The 18900-nt window shown below is 41.6% G+C and overlaps 1 protein-coding gene across 1 annotated transcript in view; it reads left to right on the top strand.

The window, feature by feature from the left end:
• rusc2 (RUN and SH3 domain containing 2) overlaps positions 1 to 18900 on the top strand; it is a 40041-nt gene that overhangs the window by 5649 nt on the left and 15492 nt on the right. The window contains 2 exon segments of the mRNA XM_005451518.3: positions 12456 to 14204; positions 15405 to 15957. Of these exon segments, the coding sequence (XP_005451575.3) occupies positions 12645 to 14204; positions 15405 to 15957 (2113 nt within the window). The 5' untranslated portion in view covers positions 12456 to 12644.

Genomic DNA, 18900 nt, shown 5'->3' with positions numbered 1-18900 from the left:
ACCAAAGTACTTTGGACATTTTCACTGTGCTGCTGAGAAGAATCGAAGGGTGACATGTAAGCAAAATCATTCAGTGTGAAGGCGGTAAGACTGTCTTAGCGTATTTGACCAAAATCTCAGCAGTTTCCTTTTAACTAGATTTGATTTCAAATGAGCTTGAGAGAAGCAATGCATTAATCTAACTTTTTCCCGCTCTTATATGATATCAATAGGTTGGGTTTGGATATCAGCTGATGTGGATTACTGATCAGTGACTGTTCGGGAGTCACTGAGAATCATTTATGTTTAAGGCTTGATTTAAACTTTCCTAACTTTGTAAAATCAAATTGAGTAAATACTTAATCCTTGAATGTAAATGATAACAGTAGGACCAGGATTTTAAAAAAAGAGTTTATAAACTCTTACTTCACAACTGTTAAACTCAAAATATTGTAAGAAAGAAAGGAAAAGTTGTTGGTGTTTCAGGGATGACCTCTGACCTCTGCACTATGTTAGCATTGAGGAAGCTCCTGCTTCTCCTGCTTTCAATATTTGCCTTAGTTAATGAAGAACAACAGCTGTGTGGCAGGTTGCAGAACACAGGGCTGGAATGGAAAGTGAACATTTTTTTGCCGGCTGTTGTGAAGAAGTCCAAAAGCAATCGGCAAGGTGATCACAAACCAGGGGACACACATCAGAGACTACAGGAACTATGGAGCACACAGCGCTCAGAGACGACACTATAATGAGTAACGGGAGACTGGGACAATATATACACAAGGCCGTGGGAAACACAGCGGGAACTAATCAGGGATAACGAGACAAGGGAAGTTAAACTCAATACAAGACACAAGCGACCAAAACTACCAAAATAAAACTGGAAGTAACCAATAAAAACGACTGAACACAGAGATGGAGACTCAACAGGAGACACAGGGAAGCTGGGGGTAAACGCAAACTCCAGGAATGAAAAATCAAATAAGTACGACAGAAAGAAGACTGCAAGAGGAGGTGAAAGTAAAACCTGAGAAACACCAAGCAAACCAAGAACCTATAGAAAATGTAAATAAACAAAACTCAAAGCCAGCTCGACAAATAAAGCTGACTGGCTTGTTATTAGGATACCTTATTCAGCTTTCTGAGTCAGGACCAGACAGATATCTGATCCAGATGGAGGCTCAGAGTGAAGTGAAGTAAAACCACAGTTAAAGTTTTAAAAACATTAATTAAATTAAATTCTTCTGGTTCTACTCATAAGTTTATCTTATACGTTTTTCTTACTGGCAGCGATTCGACTGTTAGCCACGCAAAATCAAAGCACTGCTGGATTGTAATAGGTGATCTCAGCGAAACCATGTACAGTCGGTCTCAGTTGGATATGGAAGTGAAGAGAGAGATTGAAGGAGAAGGGAAGGGAGATTACGAGAGAGGCAGAAGTAAAGGAAAGATGTATCACACTGCAGTGTAATATGGAGGTGAAGCAGAGAGGATAGCCGAGCAGGGATTTAGTGAAAGTGGAGTGGGGGGGGGATAAATGAGAGAAAGCAATAACGTGTCAGAAGAAGACGGGGAACAGAGTGAGAGGTGTTTGGATGTGGACCAGAGAAAGAGGAGAGGAGCAAGAAGGACAAAGTCAGCAGTGTGAGGAGGTCGAGAGGAAAGGAGGTGTGATGGCTAGAAGCAGAACTGCAGCGCTGCATTTTCAGACATGCTTTGCAAGTCATACTGATAAAACCTGATGTCATGTTCACAGCTGGTTACATCTGTTTGACACCGGTGTCACATGCCATTCATGCAGACTCATGCTCACGCTGTCGGGCTTTGTGGGAACTTAAATACCTGTAATGACAAGTCTGTGAAATAATCTGTGGCTCAACTCGTTCAATATAACAACCAGCATGTATTTAATCATTTTCTGAGGGTGTGTTTGTAAGAAAAGCAGTTACTTAAAATAAACTGTGATAAGTTGTAATTAAAACAAGTTTCCTGTGTCATGTGACACATGGTGAAGATCTTTCTTTGCAGATAAGATGGCAGACAAGGATAAAATGTCCTCATCTGGACAAGTTTGAATTCAATATGGTGATCTTTTTTTGTCGGGTTAGATAAAACTGGTTGGTCATTAAAACAAGAAGATATTTGTCACGTGGCTCAATAATCAAGTGATTTATATAATGATCCTTGAGTGGTTGGGCAGCGGGGAGGGAAACTGTAGAGCTGGTGTCAAGGTCATGTGTTCCTGCTTAACTCTGTGAGAAAACCAGTGTTTCTGTTTCATGTATTGAAATGTAATGTATTGTTTTATGGACAATAAATTGCATTTTTAATTGAAAGTTGGGAGCGATTACCAGCCAGAACTGCACTGATGTGCTATAATTCTTAGTGCAGGTATCACTTTTCTTCATCTGTTCAGAGATGTGCATATCTTGGTTATCATGAGCAGTTACTGTCACCTCTCTATCAGCTCAATTTCAATTCATTCAGTTTTATTTATATAGCAGCAAATCATAACAACCATTTCCTCAAGGCACTTTGAATTGTAAGTTAAAGACGCTACAATAATAAAAGCATTTGAATGTGACTGGGGTAGCAGAGGGAGGGCTGCATTTTATTTGATTTACAGATTGATGGATAATAAACAATACTATGCTCAATACAGCAGAATAGTGCCATAAAATAGAGTAAAGCTAAATATCTCAAAAGGAACCACATATAAAAAAATGTAATTAAAAGAGCAAAAAGCTCAATAAAATGCAATGATGCTCAGTAAAAACAGAACAGAGCTGAAGCAATAATAAATTTGGCTATAAAGGCCGTCATGCTGGGATTCTCTGATAAAGCCGTAAAGAGGAGTCCTGTGGGACAGTGTTTTTGTGGCAGTGGAGCTAAACATACAGGATCAATAGGACGACCGATTTTTGCTGTGTCAACAGGTAGCATCCCCCCTCCCCCCAACCCACCCCTCAGTTGCATGTAGTGCAGTGAACTCTGCTAAATAAATCAATAGATGGTAAGTCAAATCCAAAACATGTGGAATATGAATTAAAACAATGCAATTATTCAGAATCTCATAAACAGTTTTTTACAGTAGAACGTAGACAACGTGAGACGTATCGTGGCAGCGACACGTCTCAGTATAATGTTTCCTACTGTGCAGCATCCCGTCTTTATCAAAGACTTACACATCACAGCTTTCTGTTTTTATCTTCTAGTTTCTTTTGGAACTGGGGTTGTATATCGAAATGTATGTAACTGATTAGCCCTCTTGACTTAGCCACACTTGAAGATGGCAACACTTGTCTGTGTGCATTATTATCATCCACAGTCTGTGTATCCTCATAACTTTCATGGTCTCTTGAATACTTTGTGGTCCCCTTATTGGAGAATTGGCATTAAGCAAAACATTCTTTATTAAACAGTGGAATTAAATGAAAAGTTGTGCATGTTAACATCAGTGCAAGCTTAAACTGACAACACAGGTGTAAAACTGGGCCTGTCCACTCCTCACATGCTGACCGTATACAAAGGATAAACCCCCCCCGGCCTTTCTTCCAGCACCAGTCGAGCCGTAGCTAAGATGGATGTGATTATTTGTTAGAACAGTAGAACCCCTTGTTATCGTTCTCTCATACATGTATAATGTTCTAGTTTTGAGTTAGTATGGTAGGAATTCATGACTGTTTGAGTTTTGGAACACATCCTTCTTTGTTCCCGGCAGCTGGTTGGACTTGGTGAAACATTTCCACGCTGAATACGTGACTCGGTGTACTGTGACTGGTTCACTTCCCGCTTGTTTTCTATTTTTCTCCTTTTAGTTATCTGTGTGGATGTTTTACATATTCTTTCTTCCTGAGTAGCAGATAAACCTTTTGTTACTCGTCGAGTTCAGCGCAGCAGTAAGACGGCCCCCAAGTTCCAAGAACCCTTCAAGGTTGTTTAGTTGCAGCATTCCTCGCTTTTAGCTCTTCCCGTCTTTTTGTCTGGCTCTATTTTGACACTGCTTTGTGACAGTGAATGTGTGCAACAGACAAAAGATCCATTCACTCGCTCTGCAGAGAGAAACACTGATAACTCAGCACCAAGACAGCTACAGACTGTTGCAGGAGATGAGAGCGAAGCAGGGACTGTCTGGAAAAAGAGGAACATTTGTTTTCTGTGACAGTGTTTATTGTGTTTGTTTGTTTGTTTGTTTTTTCCACAACGAGCCAACAAATCATGGATGCAGGATGTGTAACATATAATGCAATCGTGCTGTTGGTTATTGTCATGAAGTTGTCGGTAAGTTTAGTTATTTTTCTTGGCTGTATGTGCACCACTCGTGTGATTTAACATGGCGTTTGGTGGGATGGTCCAAAGAAGCTGATCTTAAAAATTAACCTGTAATATTCTGAATTTTCTAATGTTTAGTAGAAATGCCATTTACGATGGGAAAAAAATGTAGTCCTTATTTTGGAGCAAATTCAACTTTTAAACATGTTTTTTGTTGTTGTTGTTTTTTCTTTATCGGACCTGACCGGTGATTCTACACATGTAGTTCTCAGTAACTGCAGTAAAACTACAGCTATGGTTTCCCATTCATTTAAATTAGCTGCAGAGTAGCAGTACAGGTATACGTGTGTGTACAGCCGCTCATTTCAGTTCATTCTTTGTACCGCTTTGTATTAGCAGGGCGCTTTATTTTCGGTTGTTTTGCATCTTACAGCCATTTAATTATATTTTTAAAGCATTAAATTATTTATTTAATACGTTTTTTTTTGTTCTTAAAAGAATATATGTATATTTTAGTACGCGTGTGTGTGTATATATATATATATATATATATATATATATACTAAAGATGTGAATTTGAGTTTGTTTGTAAGTAAATTTGTTTTTAAGCTACAGCCTTTTCTCCATCACAAATGCAGTTTTGATACAGGCCAGATTAAATTGGACGTTTTATTATTTTTTTCTGAATCTGTTGTCTGTCTTCTTCACAGAAACAAGTTGTCACCTGCTCGTGTTTTAGTGCAAATATTGACAACATTGCAATAAATATGTGTCCCGCCGTGCGTGGACTTCATCCATCATCATAATTGCGGCTGCGTCTGGCTGTGCTGTCTCTGCCCCTCGAGGGTGTGCCTTCACTCGGATGCACCCCTCCTGGGCTCAGACTTATTCCTGGAAGTACAGCCCCGATGATTTAAGAGGGAGGATGTCCTTTGTTACAGCTTTGCTTTCCTTTTCCTCTCGTGTTTCATAAATAGGTCAGTTTCCCACCCTAGTTAGCATCTAAGCTATGCTGTTAATGCTTTCTGAGGAAACCATTAAGGACGTAGTTGTGGAGAAAGATAATAATGGAATTGATTTTTAACAAGAACCTTTTACTAATCTGTAGTTATCAGAGTGTCAGAGACCAAAAATCGTCTTTTTTTTGTTCTCTGTTATTATCACATTATTAAATACATTAACTGTGTTTCCTGGCGAAACAACCTCTAATGATACGGCAGTACTGCTCCTTCCTCACACGATCCTAAGTGTTGTACTGGGTCACAGACTCAGTGCTTTGTGTTTATTGGTGAACTGATAATTCTACCTGTAATTATTATGATTTATGGTTTTCTGCTAATGTTACACTTTAGTCCTTGGATTGTAGTTTCTGTTTTGTATCATCTCTGTGCTTCAGGTTCTTATGTTTCCATGTCTTAGTGTTTAGTCTGCGTCTTGTTGCTTTGTCTTAGTTTCCTGTTTTACTTTGGTAATCCTTGTCCCATGTTTGTGGTTTCAGTTCTGCTTCCCCGTGTCTCATCATGAGTGCATTATCCCAGCCGTGTTTCCCTCCTGTCTCCCATTCCCTGATTACGCCAGTATGTATTTGAGCCCTGTGGTTTTCCCTGCCCGTTGTTGCGTCCTCCGCGTTAGTTGTGTGTTCCTCAGTCGTCATGTTTTGTCAGGTTATGTCACGCCACATCGTGAACTCCTAGTTTAGATCATCCTTCCTAGGTTGAATTTTGTTTTTTGTTTCTAGTGCTCATGTCTTGTGTTTCTAAGTTTGTTTTCTGCCAGTGAATAAATACAAAAATACTTAAATATTCCTGCGCGTGGGTCCAACCACTGCCTGCCACACAGCTCACCGTGACAGTGTCACTGTCAAAGTGGGCAGTTGTTTCTTTAAGCCACCATTTCATTTTGTTTTACTTGTCTTTAATTCCTATTTTATTACAGTAAATATCAGGGATGCTGTTGAGTTTTATAGAGTCTGAACACGGAAACATGATCATGAAGTTACAGGAGGTCTTTGGTGCATTCAGCAGATTTGACATTTAGTTATGTTTACTCTGCTTTAGGACTTTGGTTAGGTCTCAGTACTAAAGGCAACTATGTTCATCAGCAAATTTACCTGTTGGACCATTTAGCTAAATGATGCTAAAACACTGCACAGTATAGGAAAATACCACTGTGGGTATAAAATGCTGTGAATCTGAAGGTGCTGTGTTTATTTTCTCTTGTGTATTTTCAGGCTCATGACAGATTTAGAGACGAGTTGGGTGAATAAAAACACGAACCATCCGATGCTGCTGGTTTCAGAATGATATTCTGTCTCCTCATCAGTTTTAACGGGGTTTTACTGTACAAGCATCAACAGTAGGACGTCCTGAGAGAGCTCGACCTTTCTGGATGAATTCAGGTTCTTATGTAAGCAGGTATTGTGTTGGAAGTAAAGAGAGACGAAGAAAAGAAATACTTTCTCATGCTGCCCGTCGTGGAGCAGGGCTCTATCTGATTGGGTGGCATTGTAGCTAGGGTTTCTGATGTTGCATGGGAAATGGATTTCGATTGGCCAAACACAGCCTCTTTGTTCTTCTTAACCCGTTATCTGATCAGATCTGCTGTAATCTGGTAATAACACAGAATTCAGTCATGCTGCTGCTGTTGTTGTTGTTGGCGTAAAGAGGCTGGTTGTGCATGTTTTCTTAAGAAAAGTGTGCAGAAGCTTTCTCTGCACTGTATTGTGCTCTTTGTTGCAAAGGCTGCATAAAGGCTGAACAGTTTTAGATTAACTTTTCACTTGAAGGACCGTTGTTTATATTTGTCAGGGTGGAACTGTCACAGTTATGTAACTGCATGGGTATGGGTGCCCCGTAGAAATGCCAAAAAGATAAATGTGGCTAATGCAGCATAATGGGCATTCACTGGACGTGTTCACTGTTCACTCTGTCATTTCTGTGTGTGCCTGAATAGCTGAATAGCTTGGCAGCCTGCATACATTTGTCAATCTTTTAAGAGGCAGTTTTGAGACAAGCGTCACACAGCGCCGTTTCATTGCTGCTGATTGATGTATCATAAATATCACGCAGTAGATTTAAAAAGGCTTAACTTGTGGGTCTGTACCTACATGTCTTCACAACACAGCTGTTGATACTTCAATTTTGAAATGATTTTCTCAAAGACGCATGCATTAAATTAATGTAAGAGCTTTTATATTATTTGCTTTTAACTGATTCTATATCAGTTAAAAGCAAATTTCCACAGTAAATTGGATTTGCAAAAAATTAATTGCTGTATGAAATGAAAGGTAAAATGTGGCTTGTAGTGAAAAATGCTTTGACATAATGTTTTTCCTCATAGTTGTTTTGTCAGCATCAGTCGTGCCTACAAACACTTTAATCCTTTAATCCTCAGATTGTCTTTATTAATCATCAAAAGGAAACATATTTGTCACAGTTTTTCAGAACTTAATATTCGTAAAAAGGATTCAGGAAAGCAGTGAGACTGTGGACTGTCATCTTGCACAGTCGAAGCGGATGATGTCACTCTGTTACCTGCTTCATCAGGTGAGGGTTATAAACAACAACCAGGATGTTGTGTGAAAAGTCCCCAGTGAACACAGCAGAGAGACCGAGTGTGTTTCTGTGTTGCAAAGCAATAGATTATTGTTATTATTTTATTTTAAATGATTTTTGCACGACTTGGTTTAACAGGCAGAAGCCCCTTTGACCAATTAAATATAAATGCTCTTTAGGCTCACGTAAAAGAAGCTATTCAGTGTTTTAAGATAATAAGCAGCCTTTATTTTCCTTGAACTCAAACTACAGTAAAGATGACTCATCAGAACTGTTGCTTGTTACTGTAGCTACAATCAAAATCTGACTGGTGAAAGTCCAACAAGTGTCTTTAATCAAATTATGTTTATCACAAATTAAACGTGATGAAAGCTGAGATTTCACCCGCCACCCAAACAGAACCTGTCTGCATGCAGTTCATATATTTCACCACAATCTTTGCAGATTTCTTGTAAGTTGCAGACTAACAGCAGCTCACTCTCAGTAACAGCTGCAGGATGCAGGGGTGAGTCTAAAGAGGACACGGCATTTACTCCACTACATACATTTTAAAGCATTTGTTACTAATTATTTTGCACATTTAGATTATTAAATGGAAAATATAATAGAAATAATTATAATATAATAATATAATTATTGTTTCAGCTACTCAGCAGTATGTTAAGTAATTAAAATTAGCTTGGTTTAGCCCTAAACAAGCAACCCACTACATTATTTTTTTTTTTTTTGTCAGTCAGCTTCTTCTGATGGTCTGTGTTGTTTTGGTGACTCAGCATTTACAACTCGACTCAGTATCCTCGCTGTGATTTTGAAATGCAGTGAGGAGAGCGTGGGCTCAGATCTTGGTCTATGCTGTTTGTTTACTTTGCTGTTTAATCCAGGAGGAATTTAAATGCTTTTCCATCCTTCGCTATCACATGAAAGACAACTTCCACCCAGGCAGCTGCAGGTACACATTCACTGTGGGGGTTTTCACACCGTGACGAACAATAGTTTCCTTCCTGCTATAATTTATCAGTTCAAGATACTAAAAAAGAAAAGTCAGAAAATGTCATGATTTATACCTGCAGCACAGGTTAGTGGGAACCCATCACTTCTTTGTTCACAGCTTTGAGATAAATAGGTTGAGCTCCACTTGAGGTGAAATCTGAGTCCATCCCGACAGCAAATACCACTCTGTTCTCTGTTTAAAAGGTCAGCTATCAAGAGAAGCATCACAGTTATTGCAGTGCCACAAAGTAAACCTGTCGCACTGTGCTAAAGTGCAGCTGTAGAGCTGCTGTGTGTCGCCTCATTCGGCCTTTGTGTTTTCTTTCACTGCAAAACTGACGAGGAAGCCTTTGGCTCCATCGTGATCGTGAAGGTCTCGCCAGTATTTATATCTGCATCTTCTTATCCACGTGACTGTTTAGCAGTGCAGCTTTCCAATATGCTAAAATGTGGCTTTTGCTTTTATCTTCAGATCTGATTTCCCACTTTTGTAGTCACAGGCTCACTTAATCTGAGATTACAGTACATATCAGTCTGCACTACACAAAGGATAGAAAGGTGGTTTCTGAATAATTTCTACATAATTTGAGAAGAAAAATCCTATAAAGAAATGATGGAGAAGCTTTCCAGTGTCTGAGATGATAGAGAGCATTAAAGCCTGTGTGAAATGTTGTTACTGCAAACAGAGCTGCATTTTACTTCCTCTGGGGAGGAAGTGGGAATCTGATGGAAAAATGACTTTCAGTATATTTATTCACCTCAGTGCGGTGAGACTAGCCTGAGGAAGAAGCCATTATTTTTGTGTAATTTTCTGTAATGACACTTAATTTGGGAGTTACATGTATTGACATATAAAAGCACCTTTATCTATAAAGTTTCATCAGCACGAACGCTGCTGGGCTGTAATTGAAAAATGACAGACTTGATGCAGTGCAAGGTAGTGCATAATTATCTGCAACCAAAAGCAAAGTAATAATTTTTTCCTTATTTGAAGATAAATTGCATGCTAGGTAAATGTGTGTTTGCACCAACAAATGTCATCTGACAGCAAGAAGATGTCTTGAAATCTCTTGGAGATTTGGTTGTTTGAGGAGCAAGAGAAGAGAAGGATGAAGGCTCTGTCCTGTGTCTGTTATTTAGGGCGTGATGTGAATAAGGATGAGATCATAGTCCTGTTTAAGAGTCAGCTGTTTGGTGTGTTACTGGCTCTCACTGTTTCCACTTCATGTGTTTCTGACTCAACCTGCTCACTGTAATCATACTTGGTTCTCTACAGTTACTGAAGCTGTTTTAATAGGATTACTTTACATTACTAAAGTTTATTAAATGTTTTGGGAGACTCGCTGATCATTGGTGGAAACTAGTGTGCAGTGTATTATGTAGTTCCAGAACTGCAATTTCTCTTTGTTACTACATTTTTAACAGCAAGTATGGTTGCAGTGGAGGATGCTGTCGAGTTGCATTAGGTGATGATCCACTGTTTTTTGGAGTAAAAACCACATTAGGGAATAATAATTTGATCATCTGTGCATGGTTTTTGACCTTTTGTAATGAAGCTCTGGATTCCCGTTACCTTCTCCTGAAAGTCTGTCATGTGGGGAAGAAACAAAAACTGTTAATGGAAGTTTAATTTTTACTTGTTAAACTAAAAGGGACAGACAAGCAGTCAAAAGAAAGACACAGCAAAACCTAGAAGCTGATCACTAAAAGAGCAAGTCAAGAAGGTTAAATGATCAAAAACACCCTCCTCTTCACTGAGCAGGATTAAGCAGCAGACTGCAGAGACGCTCTGGCTCTCCTCTCCCTGGCCTTAAGTACTCCTGGTCTAATTGCAGACTACAGACATTTGCTCAGAAGGGAGGCTGAAGAGAAGAAAGCAAGACGTGCAGGAACTACCCCCGAGTTCAACCAACCCAAAACAAAGAGACTATTGCAGAGCTGCTTTTCTCAGTGCTCACTGTTTTCATGCAGCAGACTTTGTTCTTACATTATGTCCTTTATTTTTCTCATGTGTAATATTAGTTAAGCTAGCAACACGAAGACGCTAGGTGTGTTTAGGCCACACTTTACTAGAAGCACAGTGGCTTGAGAACAAATAAACACACTCCCTGTCTGTTCCTGCTGTTTCATAAATTACTCGAGCATTAAAGTTTGAACATAATGTGACCTCAGGACTGTGAGCCCTGTTAGCTGTGTTAGGATGCTGCTGTTGCTGGGTGGATACTTCCATTAAAGACTAAAAGTAAACACAGAATCTAAAGTTTCTCAGTTACGGGGAGTTCATAAAGACTCTCTTTTGCTTTGGGAAAAGAAAACTTCAGTCACTGGTCTGTTATTGCTTTCCCTGGAGGCGCTTTACAGTGATTGGTTTGGGGACTTTGGGGTTAGCTGATCCCCTGTATTACAAGCTAATGAAAGCTCTGATGCTCCATCATAGAAAGAGTTTTTTGAAATGACTGTGCATTATCCTGTGGTTTAAGCCATTCAATACTTTAACTGTACTTATATTGTATGGTATACCAGTATTATTGAATACCGTAAATATTGTATATTAGAAATACAGTGGAACCCCGACTTACGAAATCAATTCGTTCCAGAGGGTCTTTCGTAAGTCAAAATTTTCGTAAGTCGAAGCACCTTTTTCCATCGCCTTTTGAGTGAGGCGATGCTGGCTGAAGACGAAGTTCTTGGTGGAGGAGGAGGAGGTGGTGGAGGCTGAAGAAAGCATTCATATGTACGTGTACATGTACATAACATTAAGTAATTTAATTCTAAACATTAAAACTAAAACTTACATTTACGTTAATTAATGTACGGCCATTTTTGTTACGCAGTCATTTTGTCGTACCACGGGCAGAAATATTGCCGCTAAGCGCCTTCGTAACTTGAACTTTTCATTAAATGGGGTCTTGGTAAGCCGGGGTTCCACTATATGTGATTTTCTTTCTTTTTCTTTTTTTACTTCTATGCAAGATGTAACAACGCACTAACAGTAAGGGCTAAGTCTTCACCTAAGAAAACCATATACAGTTTATTCATTAATCTGAGAGTACTGAAATGCAGTTTTTGAAGGGCAGGAGAAGATTTGTGCCTGAAGACACTGACAGGTATCTGCCTGAGGGGACATTTAACAGTTTGTTATACTCAAAAACTGAAAGCTCATTTGGTGGAGTTTTCATTTTATCTCAACCATTCGGCCAAGAAATTGCTCAAGAAAGAAGAAACATCTTTGGAATAGAAGTTGATTTTTCACATTGTATCTGGGCAGATTGTCTGTGGACATCTGATGGTGTCGGATATGAGGACAGAATATCACCATAATATTGGTGGAGCTGCAGGTAGAAAGCATGCAGCTGGCTGCAGTACATAGGGTACCAGGACTTGGTGGACTAACTGCCTCTGCGATGTTACCTACTAACTGAAAAACTCTGCTGTGATGTCCCGTGTTTAACATGGACACCAAACTCCAATAAAACAAAATATGAGCTGGAAAAAAAGGTTGTTTGTGGTCTAGTAAGCGTTATGGTTTTATCTAACACCATTTCACTGACTTTTTTACAACTTTGTAGCCTCAACCCCTGTGTGTGCGCGTGCGTGTGCGTGCGTGTGCGCATTTGCCTGCTTTCCTAACTTCTTTTGTCTCTGTGTCTTTGTGTTTTCCAGATGTATCACTCTGACCATGGTGTAGACTTCCCTGACCTCTCCTTCCAAATCCCTGGCTGCCCTGCAGAGAGAGGCCCAGCAAACAGAGTGTGAATACTGTCAACACACCTCGTTTAAGCCTCCCCCCTCACCCATACGGGCCTCGCTCAGCTGCTGCAGCTCCAGTCCCTCCCTCGCTCCTCATAGGCCATGGACAGCCCTCCTAAACTGTCTGGTGAGACGCTGATTGTGCATCACATTCCCCTGGTGCACTGTCAGGTGTCGGGTAGGCGGCAGGGTGGCTGCGGGAGCTCAATGAAGAGGACCAACCCTTTTAGCCCACCAGAGAACCTGGGCTTGAGTCGCACCACTTCCCTTCCGGAGAGAGACGTCCTCCAGAGAGAAGCTCTCCTCTACAGCAGCCTGATCCAGACCTCTAGTGGCTCCTGGTCCTCCCACAATGGAGGAAGAGAAAGAAAGGGTGGCGGGAGAGGCGGCAGCACAGCCAGCGATGATTCATCATTTGCCTCGAGCAATTCGGAGGACCAGCTGATTACAGCGCACACATTACCCAGAGCCAAACCGAGGAACAGGAATCCATTGCGTCACAATCCTTTTCTGTTGAATACCGAAGAGGACGAGGATGACGAAGGGGAGGAAGATGACGGTGACAACCTCAGTGGTTACCTTGAAGACTCTTCCTTTCACCTTCACAGTGACACTCACTCTGCTCTCGATGACGGTTTGACTTCCTTTCATTTGCATGACCTTGGCTTTGCTTCCCAGCCCTTCCTCCTTCACAGCTCAGTGGGAGGAAGTAGTGGGGAGTCCCTGAGAGGTGGCGCCTCGGATCTTTCTAACCACCTAGAAGACCTCGACATGTTGGAACTTACCAGTCAACGGCGCCATGGAAGCAGTGGCTCCAACATGTCGATGGACTGCGGAGATCAAGATTGGGGTGATGATGACGAAGAAGACGAAGATCATCCGATGAGGTGTGGGAGAAGCAGCAAGACGGGCTCCTACTCTTCCAGCTCTTCCACCCAGCACTGCTCCTGCTGTACTCTCTCCCAGAATTACCCTCGGCACTTCCCCGAGGCGTTCTCCGAGCCGTTCTTAGAGTGCCAGCAAGGCTACGGCAGCGACTCCTCCTGCAACAGCTCCGATGGTGTGCTCGTCAACTTCAGTGCCATCTACAACAAGATGAACAACAGCGTCCCAGAGAAGCCACCAGTCTCTGGTCCCACCAACCTCAACAGCTCCATCGACCACTCCTGCACCTCATCTGCTTCCGATCTACCAGGAAACCGAGACTCAACTGGAGGGGCTTTCTATTTGGACCTTCACACTTCTCCAACCGAACCTCCCCTATCTCATCAACTTGGAAACACATTCCCTCTCATCCGTGAACCACGCCTGTCCTCTTCCTCCACCTGTTCCTGCTCAGTGGAGCACCAGGGGGCTCTTGACCTCGATGCCAACTGCAACTCCTACCACCCTCCTCACGCAGGGTCCTCTGGCGACCTCGCTTCCTGTCTCCAGAGTCAGGCACGACTGGTCGTCGCCACCCAGAACTACTACAAATTGGTCACGTGCGACCTTTCATCGCAGTCGTCCCCGAGTCCCGCGGGCTCCTCGGTTCACAGTTGCTCAGACGAACACAGCAAAGACAGCCCCACCCCCACTCAGCCGAGTGAATACTTCCTCTTCAGGCAGCAAGCTCATGAAGAAGGAGTGGAGGAAGAGGATGAAGAGGGAGAGACCTCTAGGGTGAGTGGAGAATCCGGCTTCCATAGTTTTAACAGTTTCTAATCCGTTTCAGGATACACTGCATGCAAAGGTCCACACTAGAGTGGAAATGCAGTCCACTAGAAGTGTGGCCAAAGGGTCAAAGTTCATCAGATATTTTGTGATGTTAAATTGTAACACTGACAAAACTAAACTGTCATATTGGGTTCCATTTGATATAATATGATTATAATAGAATATGATCAGTGACAGCTTTGTTCTCCTATTTATTATGTCTAAACATAAATACACTGATTTACTGCTGAATAGGTGCAGTATGTATCACAGCACTTAACTGTGAATAATTAAAAGGATTTATGATGATAAAGAATCCATAATCCAAGCCGAATGCAAAAGATCTAGTCTTTGATTTATCCTCCAGTGAATTTGTGTTTAATGTTTTTAGTTACATAAAGATCAGTTTAATTACTTGATGTAATGTTTATTAATTGTCTCTCTTCCCTCACCTCCAACTGGTTGAAGTAGATAGCTGCACCTACTCAGTCTTGTTCTACTGGAGGTTTCTTCCTGTTAAAGGGGAGTTTTTCCTTCCCACTGTCGCCAAGTGCTTGTTCATACAGGGTCGTCTGATTGTTGGGGTTGTAAAGGCTTTGAACTTACAATATAAAGCACCTCGAGGTGACTGTTGGTGTTATTTGGTGCTATGTAAATAAAACTAAATTGAATTGAATCGAGTCTCCGTCAGTGAAGCAAGGCCAAATCAACAACAGAGACAGAAATTACATCTGACTCAACACAAAAGGAAAAATGGGGAAAAGAGACATAAAGAGCTCCTAAACTGTAAATTACACTGAAGTAACTCACTGTAACAGTGAGAATAACCCTGAACTTTAAATGGCCATAACACTGGTATTATTATTATTATTATTGTTATTATTATTATTATTATTAGTCTGGCACTGGCTCGTTTTAGACACTAGCCGCCGTCTGCAGTTATCTGCTCATGTCTGAGGATTATTTTAGCACTTATGTAGAGCTGAAGGGTATTAATATCAGTAACAGTGCCACTGCCACTGTGTCCAAGCAAATCTGGATTAGTCAGTTTAAGCCTTTGGTTTGTTTCTAATTCGACCTTTTAACCACAGCTAGTAATGTGTTTTATTTTATAATCTCCTGGAAAAAGTTTTACTTTGTTTTCTTTTTGTATTCCTCTTTATTCAGCGGGATGATGATGACGATGATAATGACAAGGATGAGGAGAAGAAGAAGAATGAGCAGGGAGCTAGTGGAGCTAAAACTGGTCCTGCTGTGATTGAAGGCCAGGTGTATGTCAACATTTCTCCTCCTATGTCTGGTCGGGGTGTTATTGGAGCGTCTGCAGGAAGCCGTCCACGTTCTCGCAGCTACGATCGCAACCTGGACAAGTCTCCGTCTCCACGGCTCGGCTCACTGGAGCGTATGCTGAGCTGCCCCGTCCGGCTCAGCGAGGGCGCTGCCGTGACCCCACCTCCTCCTCCGAGGGTCACCTCCTTCGCAGAGATCGCTAGAAGCAAACGGAGAAATGGAGGAGCGGGTGGATCGCCCTCGGTGAAGGCTGCTTCAGACGCCGTCTCCTCTCACTCGCACTCCTCAGTGGACTTTTCTCCGATCCTGGAGCAACGTGTCGAGGCTGACAGTCAGGCCCTGTCGCCTGTACCCTTTACCAGATGTTACAGTCAAGGCAGCATAGAGCGACACCTGGAAGGGGGGAGAGAAACCCGGGCCAAGGCAGAAGGTACACCACCTCTTACACTGCACAACAACAACAGTGTAAAACTCATTTATTTATTCATTCATTTAGGCTGCAAAGGGACAGAAGAGCTTAAACTGACAGTTTTTACATTTAGAGAATTTCCCAACTACATATCCGCCTCGAGCACATTAGCATTCATTTGTTCTCCTTCTGTCTACCTAATGAATGGAAGTCAGATACATTGTTTCCTTTTAGCTAATCTGGGCTCTGCAAACTCCGGTGGAAAGTATTTGGTTTGACAAAAGCTGATGTCATGCAGTAATGACATATAAACGCAACATGTTTGGGAAGTTCCCCCAGCAGCCTGAGCCAATAGCAGCATCACGAAGGTATGACTCATGTGATCAAGCCCTGACTGTGAGTTCGTTAAAAGGGAAAGAAGGAAAGAAGAAAACAGTTGTTTTAAAAATCAGAAACAGGTAAAACCGTTCATTCAATTATAAATATGCTGACATTTTTACATACTTTATAACATCCCTCAGGTGTGGAGAGGCATTTTGTTCGGTCGTGTTTTTTCACTTTTTGGGTGTAAGAGTGCGCCCCTGTACAAGCAGGCTGATGCCTTAGTGCAGAGGTTCCCAAAGTGTGGGGCCAGCCCCCTAGGGGGGGCGCAGAGCCATTGCAGGGGGGGTGCGGTATGAAAAGAAAAAGAAAAAAAAGAGCGCTTGGACACTGTGGACAGGTTTTTGACGGGGCTCCCACACAAACGCAAAGCAGGAGATGAAGCATCGCCAAATATGTTTCCAAACCAACTTCCTTCCAAACCAAAGACAGGAAAATATGTTGAAGCATATCTTCCCTTTGGCTTCACCTGCACAAGTGCCAAGGTAGGTCTCCCCTGCAAAATTAGTTTCCCTGCGTCGGGAGCAGCGCTGGGCTCTCCAAATCACGGACAAACAGGATCCCACATTCTTGATTTTTAGTTCACAAACACTTCTTGTAATAACTAACTACTCCTGACATTTTGGACATGTTAGCTCTTTATGCAGTAAAGTTAGTGGGATACAAAAAATATCAGGCTGATCCTGCCGTAATTTGTTCCCCCTGTTCAAATCACGGACAAACAGTATCCCACAGCTGTTTATGTGTTTAAACCCATTTTGCACAGAGAGGCATTTTTTGAAAAATGTATTGACAGCAATGTTGAATATTATTACACAGGAAAAAAAACAACTACACGTAAAATAATCACACCGTGACGCCTCTGCCTTTCTAAATGGAGGGACAGTAACTGCGTGTGTATATGTAAGCGTGTAAAACCTGAAGATAGTCAGATTAACAGTATTTTGTCTCTATCTGCCATTCTGCAATTCATCTCATGTAAACAATAACGTGGCGCACAGCGTGACGTGAAAAGAGGCACATACCTTTGACGTTGCGTGACGAACTCTGTAATCCTCGTCCACACTTAAACGCAAAAAAGGAGTTTTAAATAATCTCCGTTTTCGGTTAATCGCAACGCCGTTTACGTGTTGATGAAAGGCCCAAACGCATAGAAACAGCTGAGTTTTCAAAAATACCCGTGTAGGTGTGGACGCAGCGTAAAAGAGTTGCCGTTTACTTGTATTTGCTTAATTGTTTACTAAATGTTTGAGGTGTGAAATAAACCGCAATGGAGTTTGTAAACAAAATATGGGTGTGTGTGTGTTTGGAGGATGTGTTTGGAGGGGGGGGGGGTTTGGTGGTGGGGGGCGCGAACATTTTTCTTGTAAAAAGGGGGGCCTGGCAAAAAAAGTTTGGGAACCACTGCCTTAGTGTGTGTGTGTGTGCATGTTTAGATATCTTTGTGAGGACAGAAAATTGGCATCTTACTGTACTTGTGGAGAAACAACAGTCACTTATGGGGTTTGAAGGCATTTTTGAGGCTAAAAGGGGTTGTCAGGGTTGCAATTGGGTTATGGTTAGGCTTAGGGCTTAGGGTTGGGCCTTCATTTTTGATGGTTAGGGTGAGTGGCTAGCGAAAGCATTATGTCAATGAGATGTCCTCACTAAGATATGAAAGCGTGTGTGTGTGTGTGTGTGTGTGTGTGTGTGTGTGTGTGTGTGTGTGTGTGTGTGTGTGTGTGTGTGCTACTTTAGATGGAATGAAGGGTTGAAGTGGGCCAAGCGTGCTCAGAATAACAAACAGGTGAGAGAGGAGAGAAAGATGCAGAGAAACACCCGTTCCCCCACCGAGCTCTGCATCAGCTTGCTGAGCTGTGTGTGTGTGTGTGTGTGTGTGTGTGTGTGGGGCTTGTATATTTGCATATCCGTGCATGTTTGTGCCATCCTTCCAAAAACAAGCGCTCGTAGATAGAAACCTCTGTGTCATCGCTCTCAAACAATTATATTTCTGAAACTTCTAATGAAGTTTGTGTTTGAATGTGATTCCCTTCGGCTCCCTTTAATTTGGCTTAACAGATCAGTTATTCTCAGAAACCTCAACACAAACCTCCATCTGTAGCACTGGATTATTTTCCAGAATTCAGAGACGTGAGGAACCTGACTGAGGAGTTTCTAATGGCGTCAGGTCTTTTTTGGCTTGCTGAAGTTGAAATGCTAAACACATCACCTTCTCAGCCAAACTTAGTCACTTATGACCAAGCAAGATGTCACTGTATTCCTGCACAAGCCTGTTGTGCCTTTGTTTGTGCCTGAAAACCGATAAATTCTGCTTAATTTGGATGTATTTAGCACAGTATGCTGGTTGTTACAAGTACACATGGAGTTTTTGGCGTAAATTTTGCAGACTAATTCAGGAATCTTTAAAAAAAGATGAATTTGGAATCAATGAAAGCACTGTGTACTGTATAATTAGGTGGACAGAAATCATTTGAAGTTGAAACAAGTGAAACATCTGCATCTGTGAATGAAAATAAAGGAGTAAAGCCGTTAACATATCGCACTGTGGAAAAGTTTTCAGCCAACCCTCATTCCTGTATATTT

The sequence above is a fragment of the Oreochromis niloticus genome, linkage group LG12, assembly GCF_001858045.2.
Source record: "Oreochromis niloticus isolate F11D_XX linkage group LG12, O_niloticus_UMD_NMBU, whole genome shotgun sequence".
Taxonomy (NCBI): domain Eukaryota; kingdom Metazoa; phylum Chordata; class Actinopteri; order Cichliformes; family Cichlidae; genus Oreochromis; species Oreochromis niloticus.
This window is presented reverse-complemented; position numbering and strand designations above follow the sequence as displayed.